Source organism: Pituophis catenifer, unplaced genomic scaffold, assembly GCF_029215685.1.
Source record: "Pituophis catenifer annectens isolate HBS135680 unplaced genomic scaffold, rPitCat1.0.hap2 SCAF_1, whole genome shotgun sequence".
Lineage (NCBI taxonomy): Eukaryota > Metazoa > Chordata > Lepidosauria > Squamata > Colubridae > Pituophis > Pituophis catenifer.
In genome coordinates, this window is record NW_027256881.1 from 21,979,815 (window position 1) to 21,997,051 (window position 17,237).

At 45.0% G+C, this 17,237-nt stretch overlaps 1 protein-coding gene across 1 annotated transcript in view; it reads right to left on the reverse strand.

The window, feature by feature from the left end:
* The window catches only part of CAD (carbamoyl-phosphate synthetase 2, aspartate transcarbamylase, and dihydroorotase), a 41,752-nt gene that overhangs the window by 13,460 nt on the left and 11,055 nt on the right, over positions 1–17,237 (reverse strand). Inside the window, exons 10-25 of the mRNA XM_070932166.1 lie at positions 16,347–16,478; positions 15,037–15,270; positions 14,100–14,321; positions 13,057–13,245; positions 12,570–12,694; positions 12,117–12,250; positions 10,973–11,085; positions 10,594–10,847; positions 8,720–8,966; positions 7,170–7,268; positions 4,863–5,087; positions 3,967–4,149; positions 3,488–3,706; positions 2,493–2,660; positions 1,742–1,924; positions 1,218–1,322 (exon numbers count right to left, since the gene is read on the reverse strand). Coding sequence (XP_070788267.1) covers positions 1,218–1,322; positions 1,742–1,924; positions 2,493–2,660; positions 3,488–3,706; positions 3,967–4,149; positions 4,863–5,087; positions 7,170–7,268; positions 8,720–8,966; positions 10,594–10,847; positions 10,973–11,085; positions 12,117–12,250; positions 12,570–12,694; positions 13,057–13,245; positions 14,100–14,321; positions 15,037–15,270; positions 16,347–16,478 — 2,832 coding nt within the window. The remainder of the gene's footprint in view (positions 1–1,217; positions 1,323–1,741; positions 1,925–2,492; positions 2,661–3,487; positions 3,707–3,966; positions 4,150–4,862; positions 5,088–7,169; positions 7,269–8,719; positions 8,967–10,593; positions 10,848–10,972; positions 11,086–12,116; positions 12,251–12,569; positions 12,695–13,056; positions 13,246–14,099; positions 14,322–15,036; positions 15,271–16,346; positions 16,479–17,237) is intronic.

A 17,237-nucleotide genomic window follows, 5' to 3' on the forward strand; every position in this document is an offset into this window, starting at 1 on the left:
CTACTGAAAATTTCTCCTTCTTGGGAAATACACGGAACCTACATGAGGCAACAGGCCTTCTCTGAAACAGCCTATATACCAGGTGGAATTCAAATTTTTTTACTACCAGTTCTGTGGGTGTGGCTTGGTGGGCATGGCAGGGGAAGGATACTGCAAAATCTCCGTTCCTACACCACTCTGGGGCCAGCCAAAGGTGGTACTTGCCGGTTCTCTGAACTACTCAAAATTTCTGCTACCGGTTCTCCAGAACCTGTCAGAACCTGATGAATAGCACCCCTGCTATATACTATGGGATGGGTTATGCTTCCCTATGAGGTACATGTAGCATCCTCTCTCCTTGCTTTTCCTTCCACTGTGTGTTTGGTCTTAAATGAATTGCTTAATGTAGGCATTCCACCTTGTATACAAGTTTTGTTCCATTTTGGTATTGCTGTTTGCTTGTTTAATTGTTTTATTTGCTTGCCTTATTGTATGCTGCCCAGAAACTAACAACTGGGGCAGTCTACAAATATTGTAAAAAAATAAACATACTTCCAGAATTCCCAACCAGCATTGTGGGAATGTATTTATTTATCACATTTCTAAGTCACCCAACTTCAGAAGAACTCTGGTTTTAAAGATGAATTAATTATTATTATTATTATTATTATTATTATTATTATTATATTATTATTATTATTATTATATTATTATTATTATTATTATTATTATTATTATTATTATTATTATTATTATTATTTCACCGGCTCAAGGTTGACTCAGCCTTCCCTCCTTCTGAGGTCAGTAAAATGAGGACCCAGATTGTTGGGGGCAATATGTTGACTCTGTAAACCACTTAGAGAGGGCTGTAAAGCACTGTGAAGCGGTATTGTTATTAGCTGCCATGTTTCCCCGAAAATAAGACCCTATCTTATATTTTTTTGAACCCCGAAATAAGCGCTTGGCCTTATTTTCGGGGAGGTCTTATTATTTTGGGGCGTGTGGAGGAAACCAGAGGAAATGAAGGGGACCGGCTGTGCATGTGTTTAAATATTTTCAGGGAGGGCTTATTTTCAGGGCGGGTTTATTTTAGTGCATGCACTCAAAAGCCCGATTGGGCTTATTATCAGGGGATGTCTTATTTTAGGGGAAACAGGGTATTAGCCTAATTTTTAACCTAATTGACCTGCCTTTGTAGCAGAAATACCATGAGGTGTCATGACCATCCATATACCTACCTTAATGCCATGCTCTGTATAAAAATCAGCAGTGCCCAGACTGGCATAGAGATTATAGCCCAAGCCTTCCAGGGTACGCACTGTGGACAGCAACTCACTCTTATTCTAAAAGAGATGTGAATTAAAGAGGCAAGGCACACTTGTTCAGACTTCAGACACATCATAAGCATGTTCGCTCTTGCTATAAGCCACCTTCCCCAATCCTTCCCATTGATTTCTTTGCATTCTTGCAATCTCTGCTCTCTCACCCAGTTCCCAAAATCCAATCTTACCACCATTTATTACAACAAGAATACTTGGGTTATTTTTCATTCCATATAAACCCTTAAAGCAAACCTCAAAATAATCTAGAAGGGTTGTAAGAAACATTACCAGTTGTTCTGCTATTACAACAAAAGCATAGATAGTGGGACATTTAAAATTAGGAATGTTTAACCTGAAAAAAGGCTTGGAGATGGTGACACCAAGAAGACTATTCTGCTTTTCCTCCTGGCAAAAGTCATTACCCTTTCCACCCAACTGACCTTGTAACTCCCAATAGTCAGCAGGATGTTCTTCTTGGGAATCTTGAAGCCAGTGCTCAGCATGGCTTTCAGGTAGGCCTCACAACGATTCTCCCCAAAGCAGGCGACCTCACCTGTGCTGGTCATCTCTACCCCCAGCACCACATCGGCACCTGCCAGTCGTGAGAATGAAAACTGGGGCACCTGAGTAAGAAAACAAGAGAACAAAATTAAACGGTCAAGTCATTCATATCCCAAGCTATGACTGTTCTAAGAAGCATAGAAAAGGTATATCAGGGCTGAAATCTTCACTATCTACTGTATATGAATGTGATTCCCTCTATTAAGCTATTCAGCTGCATAAAAGTAAAGATAAAGATTCCTCTCGCACATATGTGCTTAGTCGTTCCCGACTCTAGGGGGTGGTGCTCATCTCGGTTTCAAAGCCGAAGAGCCAGCGCTGTCTGAAGACGTCTCTGTGGTCATGTGGCCAGCATGACTAAACGCCAGAGGTGGTCCCTATTTTTTCTACTTGCATTTTTGTGCTTTTGAACTGCTAGGTTGGCAGAAGCTGGGACAAGTAATGGAAGCTCACCCTGTTACGCAGCACTGGGGATTTGAATCGCTGAACTGCCGACCTTTCGATCGACAAACTCAGTGTCTTAGCCACTGAGCCACCACGTCCCTCTGGAAAAAGTATATCAGGGCTCAAATCTTCACTGTCTACTGTATGTGTATGTGATTCCCTCTATTAAGCTATTCAGCCACTTACCTTGACACCAACAATGCCTGTGCCTGTCATGAGTCCAACGGACTCCACCTCTTCTCCCATGATCACTTGCGTGGCCAAAGCTACTAGGTCAACACCCAGCGTCTTGGAGACAAACGGAAAGGATCGAGAAACTCGCACATTGCATTCAATCACCTTCAGCTGGTCATGCTGCAGGAAAGAGAAGCAGGTTGGCAGGATGGTTCATGGAGCACCAGCAACGATAAGAGGGTGTTAGCTCCAAATTATACTAGAGACTCTAATCTACATCACATTTTTCACATTAACATTAGAAGATATACAGTACCTTTCAATTAAGTAAGATCAATCTCTGTTATTGTTCAATTAATAAAGAAAAGTGTTCTGACCCAGCTCCCCAAACACGACAAACCCTCTGAAGTTAACTCAAAGATTCCTTTATTAGGAGCCCTGGCAGCCCCGGAAAAAAGTTTCTCTCTCACCGCAGGCTAACAAGTCTGTCCAGCCAGGAGATGAATAGTTGTCTACCACATATTCATCTCCGCCCCCTGCCTTTTATCCCCAGAGCTAGGGTGGGGCTTTGCTAACAGTGGTGACTCTTCCGTCCCAAGGATCGGCCTACAGATTTCCACTGCTCTCCTCTCTTCAGAGGAGAAGGAACTGGGCCCAGCTGTTCCTTCTCTTCCTCATCAGCCACTTCCAGACCTGGGGGTTGTTGACTCTCCATCTGAGGGCTGATGGACGGCCCAGGCTCCGCCTCTCTCTCTCTCTCTCTCTCTCTCTCTCTCTCTCTCTGCCAGCTGCATTTCCTCTTTCCCCTCCGAGCTCTCAGGTTGCCTTGATGCTGACCCTGACTCCCACGCCTCCTCCTCCTCTGATTTGGCTGCTGGAGGGGCTGGCAGCCAACAGGCCACAACCAAAAGTCAAACACACAAACAGCATGTGTGCACACTAGAGCTGAGAAATCTGATTTAGTCATGACTGCTAGACTGACTTCTCACTTCCACTTCCTATATTACCTTGGCAATGAGTTGGAGGTTGAAGGGTCCTGTGACTTGCAGCTCCTGTCCGATGGCGTGCACAATCGTCTTGATCCGCTCCAGTGTCTTGGGTGTAATGTCCTGTGGGGGCGTCACTAGTGTGGCATCCCCTGAATGTACACCAGCATTCTCCACATGCTCGGAAATGGCAATGGCCACCACTTGTCCATCACAGGCCACAGCATCGACATCTATCTCCTGTTGGGAGGAAAGTACGAGAGCCTCAAACACCCTGTCAATAACACCTCCCTTGTGCCTGTCTTCCTGAATGTCAAAGAAAGCAGGGTTTTCCTGATCACACAAAGAGTAAGCCCCTGGGTTGAACAGATGAGCATCATGGGACTGCTTTCAAGGGTGACCTCCCGCTACAGTCCTGTGCTTGTTTTGATCAGCTGAGCCCGTCACATCATCCAAAGTGACTGTTTGGCATGCAAAACCCACCCATCAGCCCTGCCCACCTTGGCCTCTTGGATGAACTTGGAGATAACAACAGGCTGCTCCTTGGAAACAGCAACAGCGTTGCTAAGGAACCTCTCCAGGTCGTTATCCGTGTAAGCCACGTTCATGGCCGCACCGCTAAGCACGTAGGAAGGACGCACCACACAAGGGTATCCCACCTTGCAGCAGAACTGCTTGGCTGACTACAGGGGAGAGATATCAAAGGGTTACAAAGGCTATATCTGGAGCAACAGCCCTTTGGTCTCATCTTTGGCCATTGTTTCCTTTGCCAGTTTCCCAGGATGTACCAGAAATTCCCAGCATCAAATCATCCATATCCTCCCTTCCCTAAAATGTGTAAACAGGTTAGTTCCAATGACCAACAGACTTTAATTTCCTTTCTTACCCTAAAGAGCCTTGGTACTACAGTGGTTTAAAGCACCCTGTTATTAACACAGCTGCCTGCAATTTACTGCTGGTTCGAATCTCTCCAAGGCTCAAGGTTGACTCAGCCTTCCATCCTTTCTAAGGTAGGTTAAATGAGGACCCAGTTTGTGGGGGCAATAAGCTGACTTTGTATAAATATACAAAAGTATGAAGGCTATTGCTTAACGCACTGTAAGCCGCCCTGAGTCTCCGGAGAAGGGCGGCATATAAATCAAATTAAAAAAAAAAAAAAAATGCCAGTCTGCCGTTCATTACATTAGCAATTAGAAAAAAGTAAAACTTCCAAAGAGGTGGACACTGGGAATTTGCTATACTTCCTCATATACTTGCCGTGACAAAACTAGCTCTATAGCTCCTTGACTTTACATGGTTTAAATGGAAAGAGACCTAACTGATGGTGGTCTCACTTTGAGGATTGCCCCCTATTCCCACCCACTCATTCTCTTTAGTTGGAGCACCTTCTATTCACCTCCATATCTGAGAGCTCCTTCCAGAGAGGCTGGCTGATATTGATGGTATCCAGAAGACGGGAGAACTTGAAGCGGTTCTCAGCGGAGTCAATGGCTTCGGGGGAAGTGCCCAGGATCCGGCACTGCTGCCGGTGTAAGGCCATAGCAATATTATTGGGAAGCTGGCCCCCCATGGACAGAATTACACCCTCAGGGTTCTCCAGCTCATAGATATCCATCACCACCTGAAGAGCAAAATTGAGAATGGGGAAGAAAGGTAGGAAAAAGAGGATGCCATATGATACTTCCTGGAGTTGAGGACAGGCTCTGCCCCCTCCCAACATACCATATTTTTCGGAATGTAAGACGCACCTTTCCCCCCCTAAAAGCGGGTGAAAATTTAGGTGTGTCTTATATACCGAATGTAGCCTCACCCACCCACTGGCCCCCACCCTTTGGCCTCTGCCTTCCAGCAGTTACCTCCTTGCTGCAAGCGGAAAGAAACAGCTCCTTTCAGCTTCAGCACAGCCTAATTAGCACAAGCTGATTGGATTGGCCTCCCGACTCTCAGCTGTTTTGTGAGGGCCTCTGCTGCTTGCTGCAAGGAGGTAAATTGCTGGAGCAGATTTTTTTTTCTTGTGCTAATCAAGCTATGCTGAAAACGAAAATGAAAGTAAAGCAAGCTGTTTGCTGCAACGAGGTAAAATTGCTGGGGGGCAAGGCAGATTTCTTTTTCTTGTTTTCCTCACCAAAAAAGGTAGGTGCGTCTTATAGTCTGGTGTGTCTTATACTCCGAAAAATATGGTATCTTTGCTTCAGCTCCAGATACCTTTTTCTTGTGGCAACCAAATAAAGAGACAACTGCTGTCTCCCTTATTCTGTCTGTTTGCTGCACCACACCATCCAGGTAAATTACACTCCATTTAAATTAATCAATCACACAAACTCAGTCCAGTGGTAGCAATAATGGAGTTACTGCCAAGGAAAAAAAAACTTTCTGGTTCTGATTCTACTGTAGACTTTAAATGGGCACCAAATTTGTTTCTGCTTTTATTATATCCTGCCTGAAGGAAAGTTGCCCCAAGTGGCAACTTATAAATAACTTGGAAGGCAACACACATTGACCCTATTTATTGGCCAAAGAACAGAGGCCTGCAAGAATAAAAGACTGCATCTGCTTCCCAGGAAGACGACCATAACAAGGGGAGAAATGGTTAGAGGAAGCTTGCCTTGCCTCTCCCTGCCAGATGTAAAGAGCTCCCCGAGCTTCAGCTGACACTTGGTATATATTGATTCATTAGTCACAATAATTCTGGGCCTATTATTAAAAAAAAAAAATCTGTTCAGGAAAAAACTCAAGGAATTCAAAATGGCCGTTCAGGAAATGCAGTTGATTGCCAATGCATTGCAGACCATTGCTTCCTTGCTTTGAAGCCTATCCTCCTCTTTCTTCTTGAACCTTATTATTTTGAGGCCCTGAGCAGAGCCTGATCCTTTCTGTGGTCGTAAACTGCTTGACAGAATATTCTTGTCTAAAAATCAAGAAAGAGGACAGGTGTAAGAAAAATGCTGGTGTATTTGTGGAAGGGTGGTGGGTTGCTACCGGTTCGGTCCGGATCTTGCGACTTGGTAGTAATGGTGGCAGGAGGCTCCACCCAACCGCCCGGACATCATCACGGATGCTCTGTGCATGCGCAGAAGCACTACACATGAGCAAAGCGAGCACATATGAGCACGCATGCACGCTCCCGTTGCGAACCAGTAGCGAAGGTAAGTGGAACCCACCCCTGGTGGGAATGGGGACATAAGTGCTATCTTCAAGGGAAGAAATGGCCATGTGAGTAATATCTGAAGTAAATGATTTTATTTCCATCATTTCCATTCCCCACACAGCAGCAGACTCAGAATTCACTGATTTGAGATGTGCTGGTAGAATCTTTCATGATCAGCATTAAAGCCCATAGACCACAGGTGTCAAACTCGATTGCATCATGTGATGTATTATGACGTTCTTTGCCTTTGTGGAGCCGGGATGGCCGTGGCCTGCACGCAACGCATCCAGCCTGCCGGCCGCCAGTTTCACAGGCCTGCCATAGACTAAGGTTCCTAGAACATCTCTTAAATATACATAGCTTAAAACTCAATGCTGTCAAGAAAAGATCAATTCATCCTAGAGTTCCCCTATTGTTTAGCAGATACTGCTGTGACTTCTATTTCAAAAGAGAGAGCTGAAAACATACTTCTGATTACCATTCCCATGCCAAGAATCCTTCCCTTTTTAAAAACCAAATCTTAATGCAGCACCAGCCCAACCATATAGGACCCACCTCAAAGGACATTTCATCAAAATAGAGCCGGTCACACATGTCGTAGTCTGTGCTTACTGTCTCCGGGTTGTAGTTCACCATAATGGTTTTGTAGCCCATCTGTTGGAGAAAAGCACATGGAGCTTACATCTCCTGAATTCACACCTATAGCAACATCTGCCTCATTATGGTTTTGGGACTCAACAGGTGATTAGCAATCCACAAATCTGCAGGTATATTCAGTGACCTGCCATTACTTCAGAAGAGTTATCTGGAGCTGATACTTCATGCAGTCATTTGGATGTTGATTGCATGAAACACTCCAGTAGCAGACCACATGGCCGCCTTCTACCACTATCAGACATCCTATCACCCATTTAGAGAAGAGTGATGCAATGATTGTGAATAGCAGAGGAGAAAAGGCATAAGGAGGAACTGAAAGCTCTGAATGATGACATGGGGTGTGGCACGAAGGCAACACAGGCAAAGAACTGGAATGAATTCCTTTATTGGCATGGCCTGGAGAAAAGCTCTCCCACAAACCTAAAGATACTCCAGTCCCAATGCTGTAAACAGAATGACTGCAATCAATCACTCCAGCAGGGCAAGATAATGAGTCCCAGACGGGAAGAATAATCTCAGCAAGACAAGATAGGCACACAGTAGCACAGCAGTAATTCAAACATTCCGGAGGGAATGCCAGGAATGCAGGCCGCAACTCTCAACACCAGATTAATTCAGCGTTTGTGCCTGACAAACGCCCCTCCCAACTGCTTCTCCTTTAAACTCCATCCCCAGGTGTGCCTTGTGAAGGGAATTGGGGCCCTTTCCTTCCTCGTAAGTCACACAACCCACGTTGCTCTCTTCTGCGTTCTTTCCTGCGTGCCCTAGGATGGGGGTGGGGTGGGCCTTGATCTTCATCTGAACGCCCTCTCCTTTGTTCTACCTCTCCCCTGCTCTGCCCAGCCTGACTTTCCCCTTCCCCAGTTTTCTCCACAGCCAACCACTCTCTCGCTCTCTGTCAGCTGTTCGTCTTCCATCTCAGATTCAGACAGGGCATGACACTCTTGTGATAAAAGGCTAACAAGGAAAACTCAGGGGTGAAATGCTCCTGGTTCGGACCGGATCGCTTCCAATAGCAAAAATCCCTGCCCCCTCAGCCCAGCTGAGCCGCGTGATTGTTTTTTTTTTTTACTTTTAAAAGCATTTTTTCTTTGGCCAAAAAAATGCTTTTAAAAGTATAAAAAAAAAAAACACCTCTGTTGATTGTGTGGCTCAGCTGGGATCGTCCGCAAAAAAAAAATGCTTTTAAAAAAAACAAAAGCCTCTGACGATCAGGCAACTCAGCTGGGATCATCAGAGCCTTTTAAAAGCATTTTTTTCACAACCTCTTCAAGAGGTTGTAGAAAAAATGCTTTTAAAAGTTTTTTTTAAAAAAGTTGGCCACGCCCACCCAATCACATTACCCACCACTACCAAGCCACACCCACAGAACAGAATTTACATTTCACCACTAGGAAAACTCCTAACACGGCTAGGAAATGCCTTTGAAAAAGCCTCCAAGCATTCACCTTGCGCAGCTCCTGGATGCACCCAACAGCACACCAGTCAAATTCCACACTGCTGCCAATACGGTAGACACCAGAACCAATGACCATGACATGTGGTTCAAGGAAAGCCAGGTCATGCTCGGTGCCATTGTAGCTGAGATACAGATAGTTGGTCTGGGCTGGCCATTCTGCAGCCACCGTATCAATCTGTTTCACCACTGGTAAAATCTTCAGGTCATGGCGCATCTTCCTCACTGCCAATTCCGTGCTGAAACAAAACAAGCTTTTGTTTTTAACGTTTTCGTGTTTTACAGGTAGTCTTCGACTTACGACCACAATTGAGCCCAAGATTTATGAGTTTGCCCCATTTTACGACCTTTCTTGCCAGAGCTGTTAAGTGAATCATTGCAGTTCTTGAATTAGTAATATGGTTGTTAAATGAAACAGATTTTCCCATTGACTTTGCTTGTCAGAAGGTCGCAAAGGGGGGGTGAGGGGGTCACATGACCCCAGGATCCTGCAAACGTCATGAATTAGTTGCCAAGCATCTGAATTTTGATCATATGACCATGCTGCAACGGTCATAAGTGTATAAATGGTCATAAGTCACTTTATCAGTGATGTTGTAACTTTGGTCACTAAATGAACTGTTGTAAGTTGAGGACTACCTGTAATTTGTTTAGTTTTATAGTTTTAACATGATTTTATCTGTTTTTTGGTCTCTGATAGGGAGCCCTCCAGAGTTGGTTGAAAGATGGGTGGCCATATAAATGTTTAAAATGAATTAAAATAACAAAATAAAATAGCTGTCTTATGTTGAGTCAGGGTACTGGCTCCAAATAACAGATGTTTTCCAGGACTTCTTTCAAACAGACACTGAACTTCAGATTTTACGCACAACTGCTAAATTCAGTTAACGTGATAGCTTATGATGTGAATCACATATTTATGTGAATCAAGCTAAAACAATGGCTGGGTTCTCACAACGTGCTGAATCAAAACTAGCTACCTTATTTTAGCCTGGACTCAGCATATTGTCAGAGAACAAGCTACCAAGGGACTGTTGTCTATTGGCACAGTCAGCATTACAGCTTTTCCCCACATATCTCATCCCTCTTAATGGTCTCCATCCCTACAGCCTGTTCTTAGTAAACAGATGGTATTAATTTGCTTCCAGTTTTTGATGAATGGTTGGGACCACCTAGACCTAGAACCCTTTGGGCAAAAGTGGGATTCAGAAATTTTAGCAACCGGTTCTCTGCCCGGTTACTGGGTGGGCGTGGCCATGGTGGGCGTGGCCTATTCGGCCTCCTGCACCACAGTAGGGAGGGGGATTTTGCCCTCCCCAAGCTCCAGAGGCTTTTCTTGAGCCTCCGGGAGGGTGAAAACAATCTCTCCCGGGCTCCGGAGCCTGGGAACGAGCCTATTTCCAGACTTCTGGAACTTCTGGGAGGCCTGTTTTCTGCCCTCCCCCCCCAGCTCCAGAGGCTTTCCTTGAGCCTCTGGGAGGGCCAAAATGGCCACTCCCAGGCTCCAGAGGCCCTCTGGAGCTGGAAACGGGCCCATTTCCAGACTTCTGGAACTTCCGTGATGCCCATTTTTCACCCTCCCAGAGCCTCCACATGGGCATTGCACTTACCTGGCATCTAAAACGGGCCATGTGGAGACACCTGGGAGAGGAGGGGCCAGCCAGTCCTTGCAACTATCGGTTCGGCGAACCAGATGTAAAATTAGCATCTGGTTCTCCCGAACCAGTCCGAACCGGCTGACTCCCACCCCTGCCTTTGGGTTACTTTTTATTTACTCATACAATAACATAATATAAAACAACAAACAGTCAAGAAGCCAAACCAGTTTAGACAAATGATAAACATGCCGATGCTTTGATCTTGTACCTGAGCACAGCCTGAGCCACCTGCTTATCTGAGAAGCCCAACTGCTTGGCCAGCTTCAGGACATGAGGTGGCATGGACCCCGGCTCTGCCTGGCGATATGATTCCAGGCAGAGTGTATGATCAGTTATGTTTTTCATCTTGTGCAGGAACCAGCGATCAATCTTGGTGAGCTCATAGAGACGCTCAATGGAATAGCCGGCCCGTAGTGCAGCTGCTAACACAAAGATCCGCTTGTCGGTGGGAGTCTCCAGCTCCTGCAGTGATGGGGAGGGAACAGAAAATTGTGGACAGCACAGCCCTGAGCCTTAGTCCAATGGGACTGGGGACAGCAGCTACTGGAAATTCAGCATGTTTTCATCACCTCACCAGGAAGGCCTACCATGTCAGAGACTGGTTTTACTGTGGGATCAAAGCCCACACAATTCTCATCCACCATGCGAAGTGCTTTCTGAAATGCCTCCTCAAAACTCCTTCCAATGGCCATGACCTCACCTGAAAGAATGACAAGAACAGCAGTAAATTTACCCAGGGGAAAATGACTAAGTTTAGATTTTTGTACTAAATAAACAAACAAACAGGGCTTCTTTCAAAGGCAGATAAAATTAGCATGTAGAAAGAAACACGATTCAAGAATGAGGAATGAACAGGCCATAACTCAGGGAATGCCAGGATCACTCAAGCATTGGCATGTCTTTTTTTTTTAGAGACACCCACAACTGTGTCTGCAATATAGTCTCAAATCCATCCTAAATGTTTGTGTGTGTCAAAAAAGGGGAAGTGGCAGAAGTGGTGTCAAAATCAAGTCTTGCCTCTTTTGGATATGCATGTGATATTAACACATGTTTAAAAGGGGCCCAACTGTCTGGGATTTTTGAAGGAAAAACGTAAAAAATAGAACATAATTATCAACCTCAATTTATAGTTGGCAGTGGAAGAACAAAACCAATTTGATAGTATATATTACTACATAAGGTAAAGGTAAAGTTTCCCCTCACACATATGTGCTAGTTGTTCCCAACTCTAGGGGGCGGTGCTCATCTCCGTTTCAAAGCCGAAGAGCCAGCGCTGTCCAAAGATGTCTCCGTGGTCATGTGGTTGGCATGACTAAGCACCAAAGGCGTATGGAACGCTGTTACCTTCCCATCAAAGGTGGTCTCTATTTTTCTACTTGCATTTCAAACTGCTAGGTTGGCAGACGCTGGGACAAGTAACAGGAGCTCACCCCGTTATGCGGCACTAGGGATTTGAACCGCTGAACTGCCGACCTTTCGATCAACAAGCTCAGCGTCTTAGCCATTGAGCCACCAAGCCACCCCGTCCCTTCTATATTACTACATAGGTAAGAAAAGAGGAAACGGAAAAATAGAAGATTGTCAGCTGATGGAACACCCAAATCATGATATCCGAATACCTAGTCTGCTGCCTGAACCACACAAAGCACAAATGAAAATCAAACTTGATTGCAAGGTTGGAGCCTGACTCCAATATGCACTTCTCACCATATTCTTCCTTTCAACACTCACCCACACTCTTCATGGAACTGCCAATCTTAGTGCTCACACGCAGAAACTTGCTGAGGTCCCAGCGTGGAATCTTGACTACACAATAATCAAGGCTGGGTTCAAAGCAGGCTGTGGTGGAATTAGTGACTGAGTTCCTGGGTTGAAGTGAAGGGAAAGAGAAGGCTAAGATGGAGAGCCATGTATCTCTTACTGCATCTATGATCAGCATAGTTGCCGTTCCTTTAGAAAGACTGTATAAGAGATGGCAAGAATCCAAGGTGGCAACAATGCTAAGACACAATTTATCAGTCACATATTTTAAGCAAAATTAAAAATACATAAGGGATTGGCTCCATAAAAGCCGAAACAATATTTAAGCAAATAATCTGTTGACACAGTGGCAGCAATGAGCAGGCAGACCCCTCCCCAGATAGTTCTAGCAAAGCAATGCACCCCAGAGCATGCAGGCATTACCTGAGGATAGGCAACGGGATGCCCAAAGCCAGCTTAGCGGCAACATAGGCCAAGGGGTAGCCAGTAGCCTTGCTTGCCAGAGCTGAACTCCGTGAGAGCCGAGCATTCACCTCTATGATGTAGTACTGTGGGACAGGAAAGAGACAGATGCAGCCCAGCCAATATTTCCACCATCCTTTAGGATAGCAAGCAGAATGAGAAAGTTTCCATATTTCCTGGGAATGAATGATGTCTCAGGACAGAGCATGTGGTTAACAGGCAGAAGGTCCCAGGTTGAGTTGAGCTAGGAAAGATTGCCTTGAAACTCTGGCAAGCCAATCCTAGCCTGTGTTGACAATACTGAATTAGGGGGACCTGATCTGATTGAGCAGAAAGCTGCTGTTAAGCAACTGCCAAGTAAGCTCACAGTGTCAGCATACACTGCTCAACAAGGACAATCAGGCATAGGTTCCCATACATTTGTAATCTCAACCCAAGAGCATCTCACCTGCTCAGACTCAGGATTCAGTGCATACTGAACATTACATTCTCCAATGATCCCCAGGTGACGAACCACTTTGATGGCTGTAGTGCGCAGGAGACTGTATTCCCTGTCATTGAGTGTCTGGCTGGGGGCCACCACTATAGATTCACCAGTGTGGATGCCCAATGGATCCAGATTCTCCATATTGCACACCTGTTCAGGATTGGGAACCGAGAAAGTCAGCTAGATGAGAAGGTGGCCATCATTACTGCTGCAATAACAACCTGCAAATCCATGCCTCCAAGTTCTTAAATCCCAAGTTAGGTCTCGTGCCTCACTAACTATTGTTAAAAGATCCTTCATCATGATCCTGTTTTTTTGTCTTTTCATTTTGCCTTTCACTGAGGCAGTTTACATTTGTTTTTAACTATTCCAGTTAGAAGTTTTTTTTAATCTCTCTGCTCCAAATCAATTCCTTGCATAGATACGATTTGCAATGTGCTTGTTAGCAAATCTAGAGGCTAAGACCTGTCTAGCTACCTTGGACACCCAGCAGCAAATAGCAATCTGCAATCAAAAATTGCCAAGGGACGCAGTGGCTCAGATGCTGAGCTTGTCGATCAAAAGGTCGGCAGTTCAGCGGTTCGAATCCCTAGTGCCGCGTAATGGGGTGAGCTCCTGTTACTTGTTCCAGCTTCTGCCAACCTAGTAGTTCGAAAGCACGTAAAAAACGCAAATAGAAAAATAGGGACCACCTTTGGTGAGAAGGTAACAGTGTTCCGTGCGCCTTTGGCATTTAGTCATGCTGGCCACATGACCACGAAGATGTCTTCGGACAGTACTGGCTCTTCGGCTTTGAAACGGAGATGAGCACCGCCCCCTAGAGTCGGGAATGACTAGCACATATGTGTGAGGGGAACCTTTACCTTTACCTTTAATCAAAAATTTGGCTGCTTAATTTTAATGTAAGAAAGTTTTGCTCATCCTTTTTCTGGCACCCAAAACAAGCTTAAATGTGCCCTTCTGGTGATGAACCTCCCTCTACCCCTTTAACCCAATTGGCTTACCGTGACACAGTTGTCATAGGCATCACGCACCACCTCATACTCAATTTCCTTCCAACCCTTGAGTGACTTGTCCACTAGCACTTGCGAGGTGTGGGCAAAGGCCTGGCTCACCAGTGCCATCAGCTCTTCCCGTCCATTTGCAAACCCAGAGCCCAGCCCGCCCAACGCATAGGCTGAGCGCACAAGCACTGGGTAGCCAAGTCGTTCTGCAGCAACCTGTGCCTGTTGGGAGAAAACATTTAGGAAATCCATTATCCCTAGTGGTGGTGATCAGAAGACATCTCATGCCTTTGGCCAGCAATTCTGGCAGATCCAAGTGGCCAGTATGAGGTTCACTTCAGAAATCCTGATTTCTTTTATCAGAGCCTTGGTGGCACAGTGGACTAAAGTGCTGTTAAATTAGCACTTAAGCTGCCAGCTGCCTGCAATTACTGCGAGTTCAAATCTCACCAGGCTCAAGGTTGACTCAGCCTTCCATTCTTCCGAGGTAGGTAAAATGAGGACCCGGATTGTGGGGGCAATAAAATGACTTTGTATAAAAAAGAACACCGCTTGGGGGGGCCAAAAGCCCTACTAAGCAGGTATATACAAAAGTATGAAGGCTATTGCTTAATGCATTGTAAGCCGCCCTGAGTCTCCGGAGAAGGGCGGCATATAAATCAAACTAATAAATAAATAAATGAATTAATTAATTATCAGTCAGAGAAAGTTCCTAACTATGTTTCACTGAAAAGTGAACCAGATTCTATCCTGCAAATCCAGTCCTCTTCCCATATATTCTTACATGGATTCTTCTATTGTTGGAAAAGAAGCACCATGTTTAAGAGGATGTTTTACTCAAGAGCTGGGTCCACTGGAACCTGAAGGAGAACTCTACCTCCACTGTCTTGGGTTCCCCCAAAAAGAGGTATGGCTATAATTAAGCAGAATGACATACTTGTTCAATGGAGCAGGCAGCCTCACTAGGTGCCACATGTTCCCCTATCTCCTCCATCTTCTCCACAAAGACTTTGCGGTCCTCTGTCATCTCAATAGAGGCCACAGGAGTGCCCAGCACACGCACATTGTAGCGCTCCAGCACCCCAGCCTTAGTCAGTTCCACACCACAGTTGAGTGCTGTCTGTCCTCCAAATGTCAGTAAGATCCCATCTGGGCGCTCGTTCTTTATCACCTGACCATAGAGAAGAAAGTGGAAGACTGAGAATGTCCCCCTCACTCAGTTCCAGTTAGTTCCAGTTCCACTCAGTCCCACCCCTGAATTCGGTAAGGAAAGTAGAGAGGTTTCCCAATCCCCCTAACTGTTCAGGTCAGGGATGAAATGCTCCCGGTTCGGACTGGATCGCCCGATCCGGTAGCGATAGCAGCGGGTGGTTCGGACAACCGGTAGCAAAAATCCCTGGCCTCCCCTATGCCCAGCTGAGCCGCACGATCATCAGAGGCTTTTTTTTTACTTTTAAAAGCATTTTTTCTACAACCTCTTTGGCCGAAGAGGTTGTTAAAAAAATGCTTTTAAAAGGCTCTGACATCCCAGCTGAGTTGCCAGATCATCAGAGGCTTTTTTTTTTTTTACTTTTAAAAGCAATGCTTTTAAAAGTAAAAAAAAAAAGATTGCGCACCACAGCTGATCACCCCCCCCTCTCGTGCGCTGTTCTACTTTCTGCATGCCTCCTTTTGGCATGCACTGTGTGCGCACACCTCGCATTTGGTGCATGGTGCGCATTGCGCATGCGCAGCCAGCGAACCGGTAGTAAACCAGTTCAGATTTCACCACTGGTTTAGGTAGTCCTCGACTTGCAACCACAATTGAGCCCAAAATTTCCATTGCTTAAACAAGGCAGCTAAGTATATTTTGCCCCCGTTTTATGATGCTTTTGCCACAGTTGTTAAGTGAATCATGTGGTCATTAAGAAAAACCTGGCTTTCCCCCACTGACTTTGCTTGTCGGAAGTCAGCTGGGAAGGTTACAAATGTTGATCACACGACCCCAGGACAGTGCAGCTGTCATAATACATGCCAATGTCGGATTCTGATCATGTGACCATGGGGTTGCTGCAACGATCATAAGTGTGAAAATCGGTCAAGAGTCACTTTTTTCAGTGAAGTTGTAACTTCGAATGGTTACTCAACAAAAGGTTGTAAGTTGAGGGCTACCTGTATGTTAGGACATTCATGGTTTCCAAGTAGAATAGGAATATTGAGTGGTAGATGAGCAACAAGGAATCTGGGGGAGGGAAATGGTAAATTCACCTGGGTAACATAGTCAGGAGTAATGGGCAAGAAGTAGACCTTGTCAGCCAAACCTTTGGAGGTCTGAACAGTGGCAATATTTGCGTTGATGAGCACCGTCTGGATATTCTCTTCTCTCAGAGCTTTGATGGCCTGGGAGGGTGGGAAGTGAGATTATGACTGAATAAATTGTCATCCTTGCAACACAACACCAGTCACGTCAAAATATGCACGTAGGCCTGACAATGTAGTAAAGCCACTCACAAGGCAACACCATCAAAACAAAAAATGTATTAACCAGGTCTATTAAAGAGTTAGCAGTTGAATTGGCACACCATGGGAAATTTGGCTAATGTGAATTTGGGCCCAGTGTGTTGGGCAAACTCAGTCCATTTGGTTCCTTTACAGTTACTTTATGGCTAAATATATTATGCAAAACCAGGAAATTAACTGTTGTGAATTCAGTAATCAAGATAAATGTGTGAATACAGTTTTAGAATGAAGACATAGTTCTTTTTTGGGAAACTAATTTGCTGAAATAAACCATGATTAATCCTGACCCATTGTCTTCTCTTTTTTCACTTTCATGATATGAACGGACAACAAATGCCACCAAATTGTTACTGTCTACCCATCTCCTTTTCTTCCCTTTCCTTGTTCCCATTGTTTTCTCCGCCATCTTTGTTTTGTGCTTCTTGTATTGTTACTTTTTAAAAATGTTTTTAACAATTTGTAAACCATCTAAAGTTACTGGGAGTTATGAAACATACATTAAAATAATACTGACTCAATAGGTGGATAAAAAAGCCAGGTCCTATGTAAAACCATAATAATGATAAAAGAAAGCAAATATAGTACTAACAGTAATGGATGCCTTGGGTGCAATCCCAAAATATCTTGAAAACCATCAGC